We start from the raw sequence: 14478 nt of genomic DNA, 5'->3' as shown, positions 1-14478 counted from the left end.
TCTGTTGGCAGTACAACATACAGCAGCATAGAAAATTCTACTGCACTGTTACTAAGGATTATCCAAACAATCTGTTTAGCTTCAGAAAAAATGCTGAATGCCTATGCTATTTTAATAAAATATATAAATTGTTTTAAGATCCCACTCCTACACTAAAAGCTGCCTGTTTTGTAAGTACCCAAATCAAACAAATTCAAAYATTCAAATATTAAAAATTATACYTAATGCTTTTATAGATTTTTTTWWAAAAATTTCAAACTAAAGGCRTATGTAGAAACTGACACGGGAGTGAAATCCCCCGCACAACACTTAATGGACACTTAAATTACTCAACACTAGCTTATATACAGCAAAAACAAAGCACTAGTTACAGAAAGATGCACAAGTTAAAGATAATTCCCCCCAAATCACAGGGTTTATTTTACTGTGGGACAAGCATGACAAGAAGAAAGGCAAGAACTTGGCATACAAATGGTTTAACTTTGATATCTGCCAAGAATCCAAACGTGGGATTAGATATGCAGAAACTCCAACTCCCACTGGTGGCAGAACCTCATAGTCTCTGCCCCTCTCTTCACTGCACTGAGCCCCTCTTGCATATCCCACAAAGGGGCAGGGAGATCAAGATTTAAATCATTTAATATGTTTTAAAAAGAAGAACCAAACCAACCAACCAACCAACCAAGAAAGTAACTAAAACATCATCCCCCCCAACCCATTCACTTAGTAAGAGTAACACTGTCTTGTTGTCTTGTCTTTCATTCCATCTGTACAAATACACTGTTGTTCACGTGCAACTTTGATGTACAAAGTGACAAGAGAAGTGTTGTCAAAATATCATGGACTCCTTTGGGAACATTAAACGTTSAAGAAAACATTGCAAAATTGATGCTCGACCTAGCAACACAGTATTCTGAGCTTCATAATGACTCCTCCAGAAAGTGGCAAAAGTAGGCATGTAAGTGAGTTTTTATTGTAAAACAGYCATGAAGTCTCAAGGTGCATTGACAACTCTGGCTTCTCACAGAAAACATCAAAGAGGCTCTGGAGTGTCAGCGAGGAGGAGTTGTGACAGCATCACACATATTTCACTGACAAATGATTTGGAAGCTGTCAGAAAACTGGTGGAGGAAAAAAACCACATGATCCACAATGTTATTTCAGTAAATTTAAGATGATTACCACTCCCAGGGAGGTTTGGAATATGCTGCATTAAGAGACAAGAGTATAACGGAATCAACAAAACAAAGAATTATATCGCTGCTGTGCTGTAGCAATGCAAATAGAATAAGAACAAAAACATTTTAACCTGCTGTATTTCAACTACACAGAAAAGGCACTAAACAGAAAAAGCAGCACTATGTACAATTATCAATATTGTACAAAAATACGGTATGTGTACATACAATGTGTACATACAATGTGTACACACAATGTGTACAAGAACCAGAAGTTCTTAGGTTGTATGGAACTAAAGGAAGTGACTAGATCCTGTGAATTTGTGGGTTTATTTTACTCAGAACAGAGACCAATGCATCTCTTAGATTACAGAGGAAAAAGAATGGCAAAAAACTGTACCTTTACAAAACTTGTAATTTTTCACTTCTCAATTAAATCTGAAGAAATAAATGCCAAACAAATTTCTTGAATATGGCCTTAACATTTTCATCTTCCATCCTGCACTCTGGGAACAAACAAAAGGTGGTAAGACTTAAATGAACATCCTTGAAGTTCATTTCACAGGAAAATAAGTTGAGTCATACTGGCTAGGATGCAGATGATGGCATCTTCAACCATCTAAGCAACAGAAGCTACACCTTAAAGTGCAAGCTCAAAAATTCTGTATGAGTGTATCAGGAAATCTCTCAGCATATGAAGAACATTTGGCTATATAAACAGGAAATGTACTGCTGTGCCTWAACGCCTCTTCATAAAATGAAATATTTTGGATTTCTCATTTGACCTTAGGCTCCCAAACAGCATGTAGAAGCAGCAGTTCTAAGTTCACATAACAAAAAGCCAACCACACTGACTGTGTTTATGAGAAAATTTCATTAAGTCTATTGCTAAGCTCACATTTATTCCTACAAGAATCTGCTAAGACACACCTCTGCATTATGTCAGTGTTTTCTATTTTCCAATTAAACCAGTCATGGTAATAGATGATAAAACAYTGTATGTAGAAGAACTGTGAGAATTTTAAGGCTTTGAAGTACTTCAGACAAGCTCTATCTCAATAGGGTAACAAAGCCAAGCTATTAAACCCACTTTCCTGACATTRAGGATCTATGAAAAATGCTAGTTTTACTACCTTTACACACCTGTAACACAGCAAACTGAACTGAACATATTTATTTAGCATCTGTATATATGGTAGTATTACCATCTTCAGCTATTTGGTTTTGCTCTTATGTATATTTGCACAGGCATGTATACACACTAAAATAATAGTCTAGTATTCAAAGCTAAGAAAGGGAAAAGAAAACAAAACCCAAACAAACAAAATCAGACATCAAAAACATCCCCCCAAGATGGTTATTACAGCATAGAACCTCCATTTTGAATCACAATACTGATACCCAAGGAGGAATGCCAGAAGGAACCATCTGAGGCCTTACTTGCATGTATTTTAAACATGAAAAACATTAAACTGTCAAATGTCTTATAGATGTATTCTTTACAGATTTCRAAGTTTCATTCATACGTGCACATTCAAGTACTGTAACTTCATGACTTGCAAGTAGACTGAAAACATTTCTTTTTAAGGCAAGAAAAAAAACAATGTGGTCAACAAGTCCTGCTACCATGAACAGGAGTTCCAGGACTAAATATTTAAAATCCAACATGTATAAGGGAGCAAGACTGTGACTTAGGGGAAAAAAAGCACAAACAATTTAAGATTTTCCAGCAATGAAAAGTCCATTACAGTCTTAAGGAAGTATCTTACTAGATTTGCAGTAGCAGGTTTATAATCCTAATTTGTATATCTTCTGCCAACACTTGAATCTTCATATACCATCTAAAACAAACTTCCCATCAAGATTTTTTCATGTGATATAAATAAAACTTTACGTTTCAGATTACGTAATCGCAAAAAACATATGCTATATGGTGTTTSTGGTTTGCAAGAAGCTGAAGCATTTTTACAGGCTCTTCTAATGTTCAAAGGGTCTCCTTTGTGCCTTCACAGTTTTTCAGCATTCTCAAGAAAACAAGCAGCAGGACCAGACTCTACTTCCATAAACTTAAAAATTATCCATAAAACCTTTTAACTGATACTTGCAGATATCATTCATTTCTGGCACRTGTCAGTCTGCAAGCCCATGTTCACCTTATTAAATGTACTCATCTTCCCCTTACCAGCCAAACGCTTTCCATAGTCAGTGTTAGCTGCCCGGTAGCCCTGACACATCTGCTGTTTCTTGATTTGCTGAAAACATCTCCAAATAGATTATGCAAGGACAATAAAGAGTGTTTGCTGTGATTCTAGCAATTTTCAASTCTCAAAAAAGAAAAGCATGTTTTCCAACACTGAAGTCTCACCATACTTTTTACAAACAAAAAGTAGCAGCAAGAGAATTCCCTCTAAAAAACAGAGTGAAGCACTGGCCATTGTCAAGAAGACAATACATCGAGAATATGCAGTGCATTCAATTCCTCGCTACTTCAGTTGAACTGACTTACATCAATAAATGTATCAAAACAAGGTAACAAGTTCTTATAACCAATCAGTATAAATATAACTAGTCAGTAATTCCTAGACAAATACCTATGAGACAAAAAAGCAACTCATCAGGTAATCATGATGCTTACCAAACTGCACTATTTTTTCCTAATTTTAGCCATTAGGCTTGGTCAATAAMATGCTGAAACTGGGAGAGGAAAAAAAAAAAAAAAGCAGGTAGGTGGAACAAGTAATACTAGCTATATTACATTTCAGTATGTGCACATGGTTAACCAAAAAATAACATTCCCAAAGATTATTTTAACYCCACCTACTTTGTTGTGCCTTAAACCAGCTCCTGTTTAACTAGATCTGGTACTAGTTGAAAGCAGCAATTCTTTTCCTTGAGTCTGTTTTGTGCTACTGGACCTCTACCTGGTCCCCATGCTCTGGCTCTTCAAAGCACAACTCAGACGGAGAAACCAACCCATAAGATATTGGGAAATGCCAAAGCCCAACTCCTGATGGCAGTGACTTTTATGCCAGTAACACATGACGTGAGATGAGATTCACAAATGCATCTCTGAGGACAGAGAACAAACTAAAATTTTTATTACAAGCTACTATTTTTTTAAGAAGCCATTAGTTAATTTTTCTTTTTCTGTACTAAAACTGGTTCCTCACAGAAGTATGCAAATTAGTACAGCTTTATAGAATATCCTGAATTGGAAGAGACCCACAAGAGTCATCGAGCCCAACTCCTGGCCCTGCACAGGACAAGCCCGAGAATCCCAACACGTGCCTGAGAGCTTTGCCCAAGCATTTCCTGAACTCTTTCAGGCTTGRTACTTCACTGGGGAGCCTGTTCCAGTACACAACCACCTTATGGGTGAAAAATCTTTTCCTAATACCCAGCCTAGAGCTAAAATATTTTATAAATACTTTTTATTTACCTGAGAAGATAAAATACTTGATAATACTTTATGAATGAACAGATGTATTTTTACATCTATTTTACAAAATACTGATTTTAGCAGTATCAGTCTCTCAAATGTTCTCATCATTTCTGTTCTTCCCCAGAATAAGAGGATCTTACCACTCCTACAGTAAAGTTCAAGTCTTACTTATTTTAAGGCTTCCCAGAAGGAACATAGCTCCCTAGCTTCCCTGTGTATGTAGGCTAACTGGTAATTCACAAGAGGAGCAAGGAAAGGTATTCTGTTTTTTTGGTTTTTTTTCTTGAAATATCAGTATGCAGCTTGTTTTAATGGTAATGGTAGTTCTAGACATGAAAAGGTTCAAGAAAGGAACAATTTTTTTTAATGGATAACCTCAGGCTCAGAGCAATCTTTTTCAAAGCAGCAAAWGTCTCCTGTATGCTCCCTGCAACTTACAAGTAATTTTAGGCTTAGAAGAAAATCACCTCTCTATAATATTCATGGATTTAAAGTAACAGTCTATAGAAGTAGTAAATTCCACAGAAGATGAGTTCCTATGTCCTTGCTCTCTTGACTCCTCCTCATCATTTGCAAACAAAGGTTAAAGGCAAATACGGTGAGAGAGAAAAGGGTGAAGCGATGGAAGGAATGGACTTAAAGAAGAATGTAAACTTTCTGAATAGCATGGTTCCAGTGCTCCAAAGGCCTTGACAATCCTGATAATTTAGGAAGGCTTTTGAACATCAACAAGCACCACCACAACATTGCAATCTCTGTTTTTCCATTTAAATACGATCTGCACTTTTAAGAACTGCAGCTTTTAAGAACTCATCTGCACATATTCACACTGACATTTGGCCACTTCTTGAAATTAATCAGATTATTACAGCAGGAAGGAAAAAGTTTAAATACATCCAGTTATCCCTTCTTGTGCACTTTTAATTAGGAAACAAAGAACTCAGTTGACTGAAAAGGAAAGTCTTTAYTATGAAACCCTACCCCCTGTATTGCTTGTTTTACCAAGGATTTGTGGAATTTTTCTGTGCATGGTGGTGAGACAGTGGCAAGGGTGAGGACTTGGGGAAGAAGAGCAAAGATGATTTTTATATTTGATAATTTTCTAGAAGCAACCAGGTTCTTGCCTGGGTATTTTTGTGCAGAAAGCAGCAGGAAAAGGTCATCATAAAAAAATTGTATCCTTAACAGAAGCCTAAACAGGTCAGCTGAATGCCCACCTCATCTAAAATTTACTGTAAAATAATTAAAAGCCTTCACAACTTTTTAACAATTCATTCCCCTGTTCTTTTCCTAAGTTTACCTGTCCCCATCAGTAACAACAAAACAGTTCTCCATCATCAATTGCCTGGACAGCAGCTGCCTGTTAGAAGAGAACCAAAATGTTTCTCTTTCAAAGGCAGAAGCACTGTAAGCATTTGGAGAAGAGCTTTATTGAGTTTATGTGGAAAGGTTGAGGTGGAGGAGAGCTGCAAAAGTGGCTTCTGCAAGAAGACACCAGAAGTTAATCTCATGTTGGACAGATGGTTCTACAAGATGAAATCACAGAATCATAGAATACCAGATTAGAAGGGACCTCAAGAGTCTTCTGGTCCAAGCTCTAGCCAAAACCAAAATTGATTCTTCTTATTGTTACCTGGTTTATTTTCATGGTTTACTTTATTTAAAGGTTTTTACAGTAGAAAACTAACCCTAATTGTGATACTTACTTTAATTTACATAGTATCTTTCACAGAACAAGAGTACCTTTGTAAACAGATGCCACAATCCACATCTGGCAAGCAAATCTCTCTTTAATCAACCTGCAAATCAACTAACATCAGTAGTAGAACAAACTGTACGACTGAGGCATTGCAGCACCTTGGGTCCTGCTTTGAATATTGACCTAAAGGAAGATGAGACTTCTTAAGACCTACAGCATTTCCATACTGTCTTCCCATGCCTGAACTATATTAAGTAAAACACCAGAGTGCAGGAACATATTTAGGCTTTTGTGTCCTGTGAAACACAAGTTCGCATAATTCAGGAGAGGGAAGTGATTTAAATTGATAACTTCTAATCAGAAAAACTACAYTATAACATAGCCTAGAGTTCATAAAGTGCTGTGAAATACATCTTTCTTCACCCACACTTCACAGGATGCCAGTGGGAGGTTACATTACTGCTTAACAGGACTTCAATTYGGTACTAATACGAAAGAAGGCCAAGGGTTTTTTTCTGTTTTAATATATACTTCATTGCTACTGCTTATAAGATCCTGAGACTTTTTCCAGCTTTAGTCAAGCACTTGAAGAATCCATAGCATCACATGGTCAAAAGAAGACCATAACCATTGATTTCATTTAGTGATTGATGTTCTCACAGAATATGATGAGGAAAGATCAAGGTTATGAAGAATATTATGCTAGTTTTGTGTTCTCTCTACTTTTAGAGTTCTTGAAAACTTGAAAGTAAATTTAGAAAGGCATAGAAAAGAGCTACTAAAATGACCAAGAAACCAGAGAAACTCTTAGAAGAGAGGATGAGAACAGCTTGTTCAGTCCAGCAAAAGGATGTGATTATTCAAGCAAATTCAAGTAAACAACAGTGCAGAAATGTTGAGTGAAAGGAAAATTAACATAAACAAGTTTGAATTTCCAGATTAAATTTATTTTTAATGAGTTACCCAACTCTCAGAGTAGCAAGGTTTTGAAGGCTTTCTAGCAGAAATACAAAGGATAAAAATTGTTTTTAAAATGAAGCTTGACATGTAGGGCTTACATCATGTAACACCAGCAGGTGACTGGATTTTATAAAGTAAATACATGATACCAAATTTTCCGATATTCCAGATTTATTTAWAATTACAGTTTTGCAAATATAGGAAAAATAGAAAGGCAAATATATAGCAYAGCCTTACTTGTTATTCAGTAGGAAGAAGGACTGTATTGTCCTCTGCATTTTTTTTGCAGAGGATGAATACAAAGTAATTTACTATTACAGGAAACTGCAAATTGCTGTAGCACTTCTGCCCACAAAAACCCAAGAGATCAGGACAAGTTCACTGACCACAGCATCATATTTTCCATTGTAGTAAAGACAATATTCCTGAAGCAGCTGGTCTCTTATTAATAGAATTCATYTATCTTCTTCAGAGCAAATGAAGCACATAGTAGACAGCAAGCCAACTGGCCCATTAAGAAACAGATTAAATTTGACCTTTGAAAGAAAACAGTTTAAAAATTCTAATTTAAATAAAAATTCCACARTATTTTCAAGAAGAGACATCATTTCATATGGCATTTGAAACTCAAAAGTGTTCCTTTGGTAGCCTGACATAATCCAACTACAAAGTTTCTCTAAAAAATACCCATTTCAATATTAAGGCATAGGAACATCTATGTTGAGTCATTCAAGGTCTTTGTTAATACAATTATCACCACTGACAATACGGAAATTCACTTACAGGTATTACTGGTTTAGAATGAAACATCATGTGATGGCCAGAAAATAATGCACTCTCCTAACAGTCCACTACATTCTGATATTTGTTTTTTTCACATATATTTGGCTAAAGATAATATGATACAGACTGCAGCTGCTTTAAACATGAGAGGAAGCAATTAAGATCCTTCTCTGCCCGTCAACCAGCTTACTGTTGGTATCTCTGCATGAAAGRCTGAACACTGTTGGAATTGTTTTTAACAGTTATGTCCATAATCCAAAGATAATGCAGACACCAGCAGAGGTTGCACAGGACCCTGCAAATGCCTAACAGAAATAACAGAAGAGCAGTGGAACAGATAACTTAAAAAAAAAACCGAATGCAAACAACTTAGATTCAACTTCCTTTTAGTGGGAAAAAAAGAAAATGTAGTCTCTCACTGTAAATATTAGTTGTAGTACAGGACTGAAGTCGGTGTGATGACCAGTCGTGCTTCAYGAAGCTGCTGTTGACTATTGTGAATGCTTGCTTACTTACTAACTAAGTAATACGCTGGAAAAAGCCCAGAGCAACACAGATTATATGGTCTAGTTTACTTAGCATCACATCTTTACCTATGACTATACAAGGAGGGAAACACTTTTTTAAATTGGGCATAATATATTTAGGCCCTAAAAAATGTAAGCTACATCTACATAAATAAAGGAGAATGACTGCTATCAAATTTCAGCAGTTACTGTTCAATGAATTCAGTCTTGTTCCACTTAAAATCTGGAAAAGACATTGCAAAGACGTAATCTCATGAAAATATGTGAGGCAAAGAAAGATTTTGGTTTTTACATGAAAAAAAAAAAAAATCCCCAAAGAGATAAGTTCTTATGCTGTCATTTTGTCCTTACTTTTTTTCCAGGCAGCTAACCCCCAACATTTCCCTATGTATAAATAGGTTAATCACTGTGTTTTTATAACTAGGTTTAGTAGAGAAGAGAATCATCCTTGAAAACCCTGAAATATGCGAACCAACTTAAAACAGCCTTTTTTTTGTGGGAAATTTCTATAAAACCCTGGTAAATAACATCCCCTCACAGCCCTTGCTAAACACATTATTTCCATCTTGTGTCTATGTTTCTCCTTGTCTATTAATAAAATAAAATTAATGACTGCTATTAAATGACAAAATCCTAAAGTTATCTGCTAAATCTTATTTATATTACATGTATATATAACATCACAGCTCTGCATTACTATTTGCATCATCCTGAGACACTTGAAAAGGTATAGTATTAATTAAAACAGCTGTAAATCTAGTGGACTTTCAGTCACTTAACCCAAAACATAGGCAGTTCTCATCTTTGAACACGTGAACGCGATAGGACTTAAGATGGAGAAGACCTCAGAAATCAGAGGGAGGAAGAGAAGGCTTCTGCACACAATGAGACATAAGAGTGCTTGTAGCAGATGCATGACACTTTTCCAGATTATTTAATAACATATTCATTAAGTTTAGCAAGCTAGTAGGCCTATTATGGGAATTAAAAGCATTAAAATAATTCTATAATGGAATTTCTATATAATCTATAGGACAACAACCTACACTAGGCTGCTTTTTCAGAAGACAACTAAAAAGGAATTTCAAAGCACACGACTGGCAAAAAGTACAGGAAAAAAACAAGATGATGTTTTACTTGAAAACAAGCTGAAATCAACAATAAGGGAAAACATCAATTCTGACTCAGGAGTCATTCTACAGCTGGACCTCACAATGTGAAGCATTTAGGCATATGAACTTTAAACATGCACCTGAAAGATCTACTAAATTAGATAAGTGAAGAAGTTATGAAATCAACAGTTATCTGTTAATAATCAAGAAAGTCAGTTGTTACAGGAAACCATTTTTTCTGAAGTTTTTTACCCTCTTAATTCCTAAATTAACAAAAACCCTCTTCTGGGTGCACTAAAATACTATACACCTCTATTTAAATATGCCTACACACCTCTAAAATGGCTAAATCTCAGTCAAAAGGTAACTTTTTAWTATAATAGGAAATTCTATTATTTGCACAAACTAAATCTTTCAARAGATAGTAATGTATTTACTATCAAAGCTGATTGAACAAGGAAGTGCAGTCCATTGTTATAAATACTAATTGTAGGACAAGGCTGAAGTGGGCACAATGGTCATACAGATGCGCTGCTAACACCTAGCTAAACTGAAACATATAATCTGTGTTGCTCTGGGCTATTGCCAGAGTCTTGCTTACTTAGAAAGAGAAGSAAAACAGTGCCAAAAAATGTTAGGAAAAAGATGCTGAGGATTTGATGTCARTCCTAGCTTTATCAGTTCCCACCGCATTCAAAACAATCAACTGTTGCTTCATGGAACACAGTATTACAGCTCTACATGTTACTCTGGAAAGCAGCATTCTCCGGAATTAACATAGCAAAACCACATTAAATAAAGCCTGACTAATTCTGGGACCACTCCAAATAAAATTCGAAGTATTTTAATACTACATTAAGCATATTTGTTCTACCTTCAACTTATGTGGAATCTGTCAGGTATTTATAAATATTGCATTGTTACAGTAACTTCAAYACTTGATTGTGCAAATATTAATATTTTGTAAATTTGTAGATACCGAAGTTTAATTCTACCTGAAAAATCATGCATATACYGTCACTTCATATAATAAAAATAGAAAATGTTATAATATTACAGTGTTTTCTAACTGCATTAAATCAGTTTCACTGCTTTAAGCATGGTCAGGGATGACATGTTCCAAAACCCATTTCTATTGAAGCTCTGCAGCACAGTCCAGATTTTTTTTTACTCCAGCAGAACTGATCCTACAAAATGATGTGTAAATAAAAATCCTAGACACCTAGAGACAAAACATGGTAAATACTGCCTATTTTTCTTCAGGACCTGTAGGTTACTAAAAATTCAAAAATCAAATCAAAGTGTTATCACTGAACTCAACTACTTCACAGCTTGATTTTCAAACATAATTAAAGACATTTTRAAAAATAGAAGTCTTGCATAAGTATTTTAAACATCACTGATTTTAAAGGTGAGTAGGAATAGTTAGTTYGCTTAAACAAGTCAAATTCCTATGCTCTAGAAATATACAACAGTGCTATTTGCAGTTACAGGTACACACACTGTCATTGCACCACCTACAACAGAGTCTACAGAGCGTTAAGCCCAGGATTTCTACTTTGTTGAGAAAAATCCAGACATTTCCCCAGTGGTCCTAACAGAGGAACTAAGACAACATTCTATAAAAGGCATAGTCATGAAACGAAGGGATTTGAAATGAACAAAAGGACAAAGATTTCTTATTATACCAGAACAGACTTTATTTTACTAAGGCTAAAAGACACACCATTCTAGATCTACCCAGGAGGATCTATAGGATGCAATAAGCACTATGTCAAGTASAATAATATTTGAACTAAAAGGTTTTAAAAATCGTGAGAACTGACCAATTAAGTAGTCATTACTTAAGGTAGAAATAYTGCTCTAAATTCTCCCCAAAATTAATGGGATTACTCACTTCAGAATCAAGGTTTAACTTGCTTCTSAAATACAATATTTGTTCTACTGCAGTCTGTCTTTGACAATCATAAAATGGCTTGGGTYCAAAGGGATCTTAAAGATCCAATCCCACTACCATGGGCAGGGACACCTTCCACTAGACCAGGTTGCTCAAAGCCCCACCCAATCWGGCCTTGAACATTTCCAGGAATGGGTCATCCACAGTTTCTCTGSGCAACCTGTTACAGAGTCTCATTACYCTCACAGTAAAGAATTTCTTCCTAATATCTAATCTAAAAATACCCATCCAGTTAAAATACCCTTGGCCTATTCACTGCCAAGGAATATATTCACTATCCTTTTAAAAAGTCCCTCTCCTGCTCTTGTATGACTGTCTTTAGGTACTGGAAAGCTAAAGGAAGTTCTACCCAGAGCGTTCTCTTCTCCAGGCTTAACGGCCTCAACCTTTCAGCTTTTATTCAGACAGTCTAAGAAAGTTGTATTAGCTCATATTTGATCTGGGACCAAAAGCTGCCAATTCCCAGCGCTAGCCCAGGTCAAAAAAGTACCCATGTGATATCCTAATATGTCATTACTATTTTATATGACTGCATTTGGAACAGTAAGTTTTTAATACTTAAAACAAGCTCAGACCTTCTCTTACATGGAGAAAGCTTTTCAGCAACAAAGAAAGCTTAAAGTACATCTCAAACTTTTTTGCCTGTAAAGAAAACAGTACCAAGTGAGTTTTTAGAGACAGACCAATACACACACACATATATACATATATGTGTATATATGTATATATATACATTATATACATATATATATAATAAATACAAACACACATATAAATATTATTTCTGTGTAATCAGTCATCTCACATCCTGTGGGCATGGGTCCAGGAATTTATTAAATTTAATATAAATTATAAATTGACATAAGATGCTCGATTTTTACCCAGCTACTTACTAAAACTTACATGTGCCCAGAAATACAAGCACTTTTATGAAAAAAAAAAACCAAAAAACAAAAAACTCTCAAAAAGACAATAGCTGCTTTATAGAAACACAATGTTGTAAATAGACTATATACAGTTGATGCACAAACAAGTACAAGTCAATCCTACTGCTGGACAAATAAAATCCTCACAATTTTTACCTCCTAGGTAAGAACACAAACTTTGAATTCAGACTCCAGGTTAGCAACAGTTAGTTTTCCTATGAGCTACAGAGCTCAATAAAATGCCTGTTCCCTGTCCACACAAAAAGCAGTACAGCTACCCTTCACCGTACAAAAACTAGCACACCATGTCAATGTGGCAGGTATTTTTAAGGATTAAAGTGATTCTTCCCTTTGGCTGTCTCACGTTGCAAAAATAGATGCTGCAAGTTATTTCTMTGCTCTACCTGAAGGAAAACTTTGGGCAACCAGGTGAGAGGTCCAAAGTGACTTCAAAGATAAGAAGGTAGGTGGCAAGGCTTTACAGGACGGGAGGACCTGTAAACCGAGTCCAATGACGGCCCTGGGCAATTTCTAGCTTTCACTTTATGCTCTTCAAAGCGTGACTGCCGCTTTCACGCTCCAGAAAGCTGTCACTGATCAACTCACAGACCTTTAAACGCACTACAATGTCCGCGTTTATCTCTACTCTCAAAACCTTTAAAAACACATGAAAGTTAATCTGCTACATGAAGACGGGGGAGGATGGGGGAAGACGGGGGACGGGACGCGGAGATATAAACTCTCCGTATAAATTTACTTCGTTATCTTGCTTTTTCCACTTATTACAGGCATCTTCGTTATCTGAAGACACCCAACTAGCAGCCAGCGTGCCAAAACGGGACCACTCCGCAACACTCCGCGCCTGGTCCGTACCGTACAGCGATCTATACCCTGACTTTCCGCCCCCGGCCCCGACCCCGGGCTCTGCCCGCATCCCCAGGCGGGACCACCTGGCCGGTCCGCGCCCCGGCGGCGGCGGAGCCCACGCACTGCCCGCGRTCCCCGGCGGGGAGGGCGCGGCCGAGTCCCCGGGCCGGGGCAGGGCCCGCACCGCCCCCGCTCCCCCGGGACACCCACCCGGCCCCGCCGCAGGCCGGGAGAAGCACGGCGGCTGGGAGGGAGAAAGGGAGGGAGCGGGGCAGAGAAAGTTGAGGAGGCGCGTTTCGGCGGCTGCCGGCAGGGGAGCCCGCGCCCGGCGCCCATTCAAACAAAAGAAGCCCCTTCTCCTGCCGGCCACCCCCGGTCCCGCCGCCCGACTCACTTCGCAGGGCCCCGATAAGGAGGCTGCCGTCCTTAATCAGCTCCTTGATGAACTTGTTCGTCCTCTCCAGCTCGATCTCGTGACACTTGAGGCGCTCCCTGAAATCCGGGCTGTCCAAGTAGGAGTCACTGAACTCCAGCGTGGGCAGCCCCATGGCAGCGGCGGCGGCCGCAGCCCCCCGGCCRGCGGCGAAGGGAGGGAGGAACGGAGGGAGGGCCGCGCCGAGAGACGGCGCCGATGGCAGAGGGGAAAGCGGGGGAGCGGCGATGCGAGGCGCGGTCGCCGCCTCCCCGGAGAGGCTCCCGACCCGCCGCACCGGGCCGCTGGCAGCGGAGGCGGCGCGCTCCGGCCGCTGTCACCCAGCTACATTGCTGCCCGCGGGACACCGCGGGCTCCCAGCGCCGCCGCCGCTCCGCCGCTTCCGGCAGCGCTCGCTCTTCCTCCCTGCCCTGCGCTAACTCCAGTGCGAACCTCCCCCGGCCCGGCCGAGGAATCCCTCCTCCTCCTCCTCCTCCCGGCGCGGCATGCTCACACGCCGGGGACGCGGCCCGGCAGTGCCCGCCCCTCGCTCRCCGCCCCTCGGCGCTCTGCCCTCCAGCGGCGGCGCGGCCTCGGGCCCGCACGGGTGTGTGA

The 14478-nt window shown here is 38.7% G+C and overlaps 1 protein-coding gene across 1 annotated transcript in view; it reads right to left on the bottom strand.

The window, feature by feature from the left end:
* ARHGAP42 (Rho GTPase activating protein 42) overlaps window positions 1–14027 on the bottom strand; it is a 133373-nt gene extending 119346 nt beyond the window's left edge. The window contains exon 1 of the mRNA XM_057370809.1: window positions 13846–14027. Coding sequence (XP_057226792.1) covers window positions 13846–13999 — 154 coding nt within the window. The 5' untranslated portion in view covers window positions 14000–14027. The remainder of the gene's footprint in view (window positions 1–13845) is intronic.
* Between the last annotated feature and the right edge of the window lie 451 nt (window positions 14028–14478).

Source organism: Malurus melanocephalus, unplaced genomic scaffold, assembly GCF_030028575.1.
Source record: "Malurus melanocephalus ecotype Western Australia unplaced genomic scaffold, MMel_1.1 scaffold_134, whole genome shotgun sequence".
In the NCBI taxonomy this organism is placed as follows: Eukaryota; Metazoa; Chordata; class Aves; order Passeriformes; family Maluridae; genus Malurus; species Malurus melanocephalus.
Note: the sequence above shows the minus strand (reverse complement) of the source record. Positions and strands in the feature narration are given on the sequence as shown.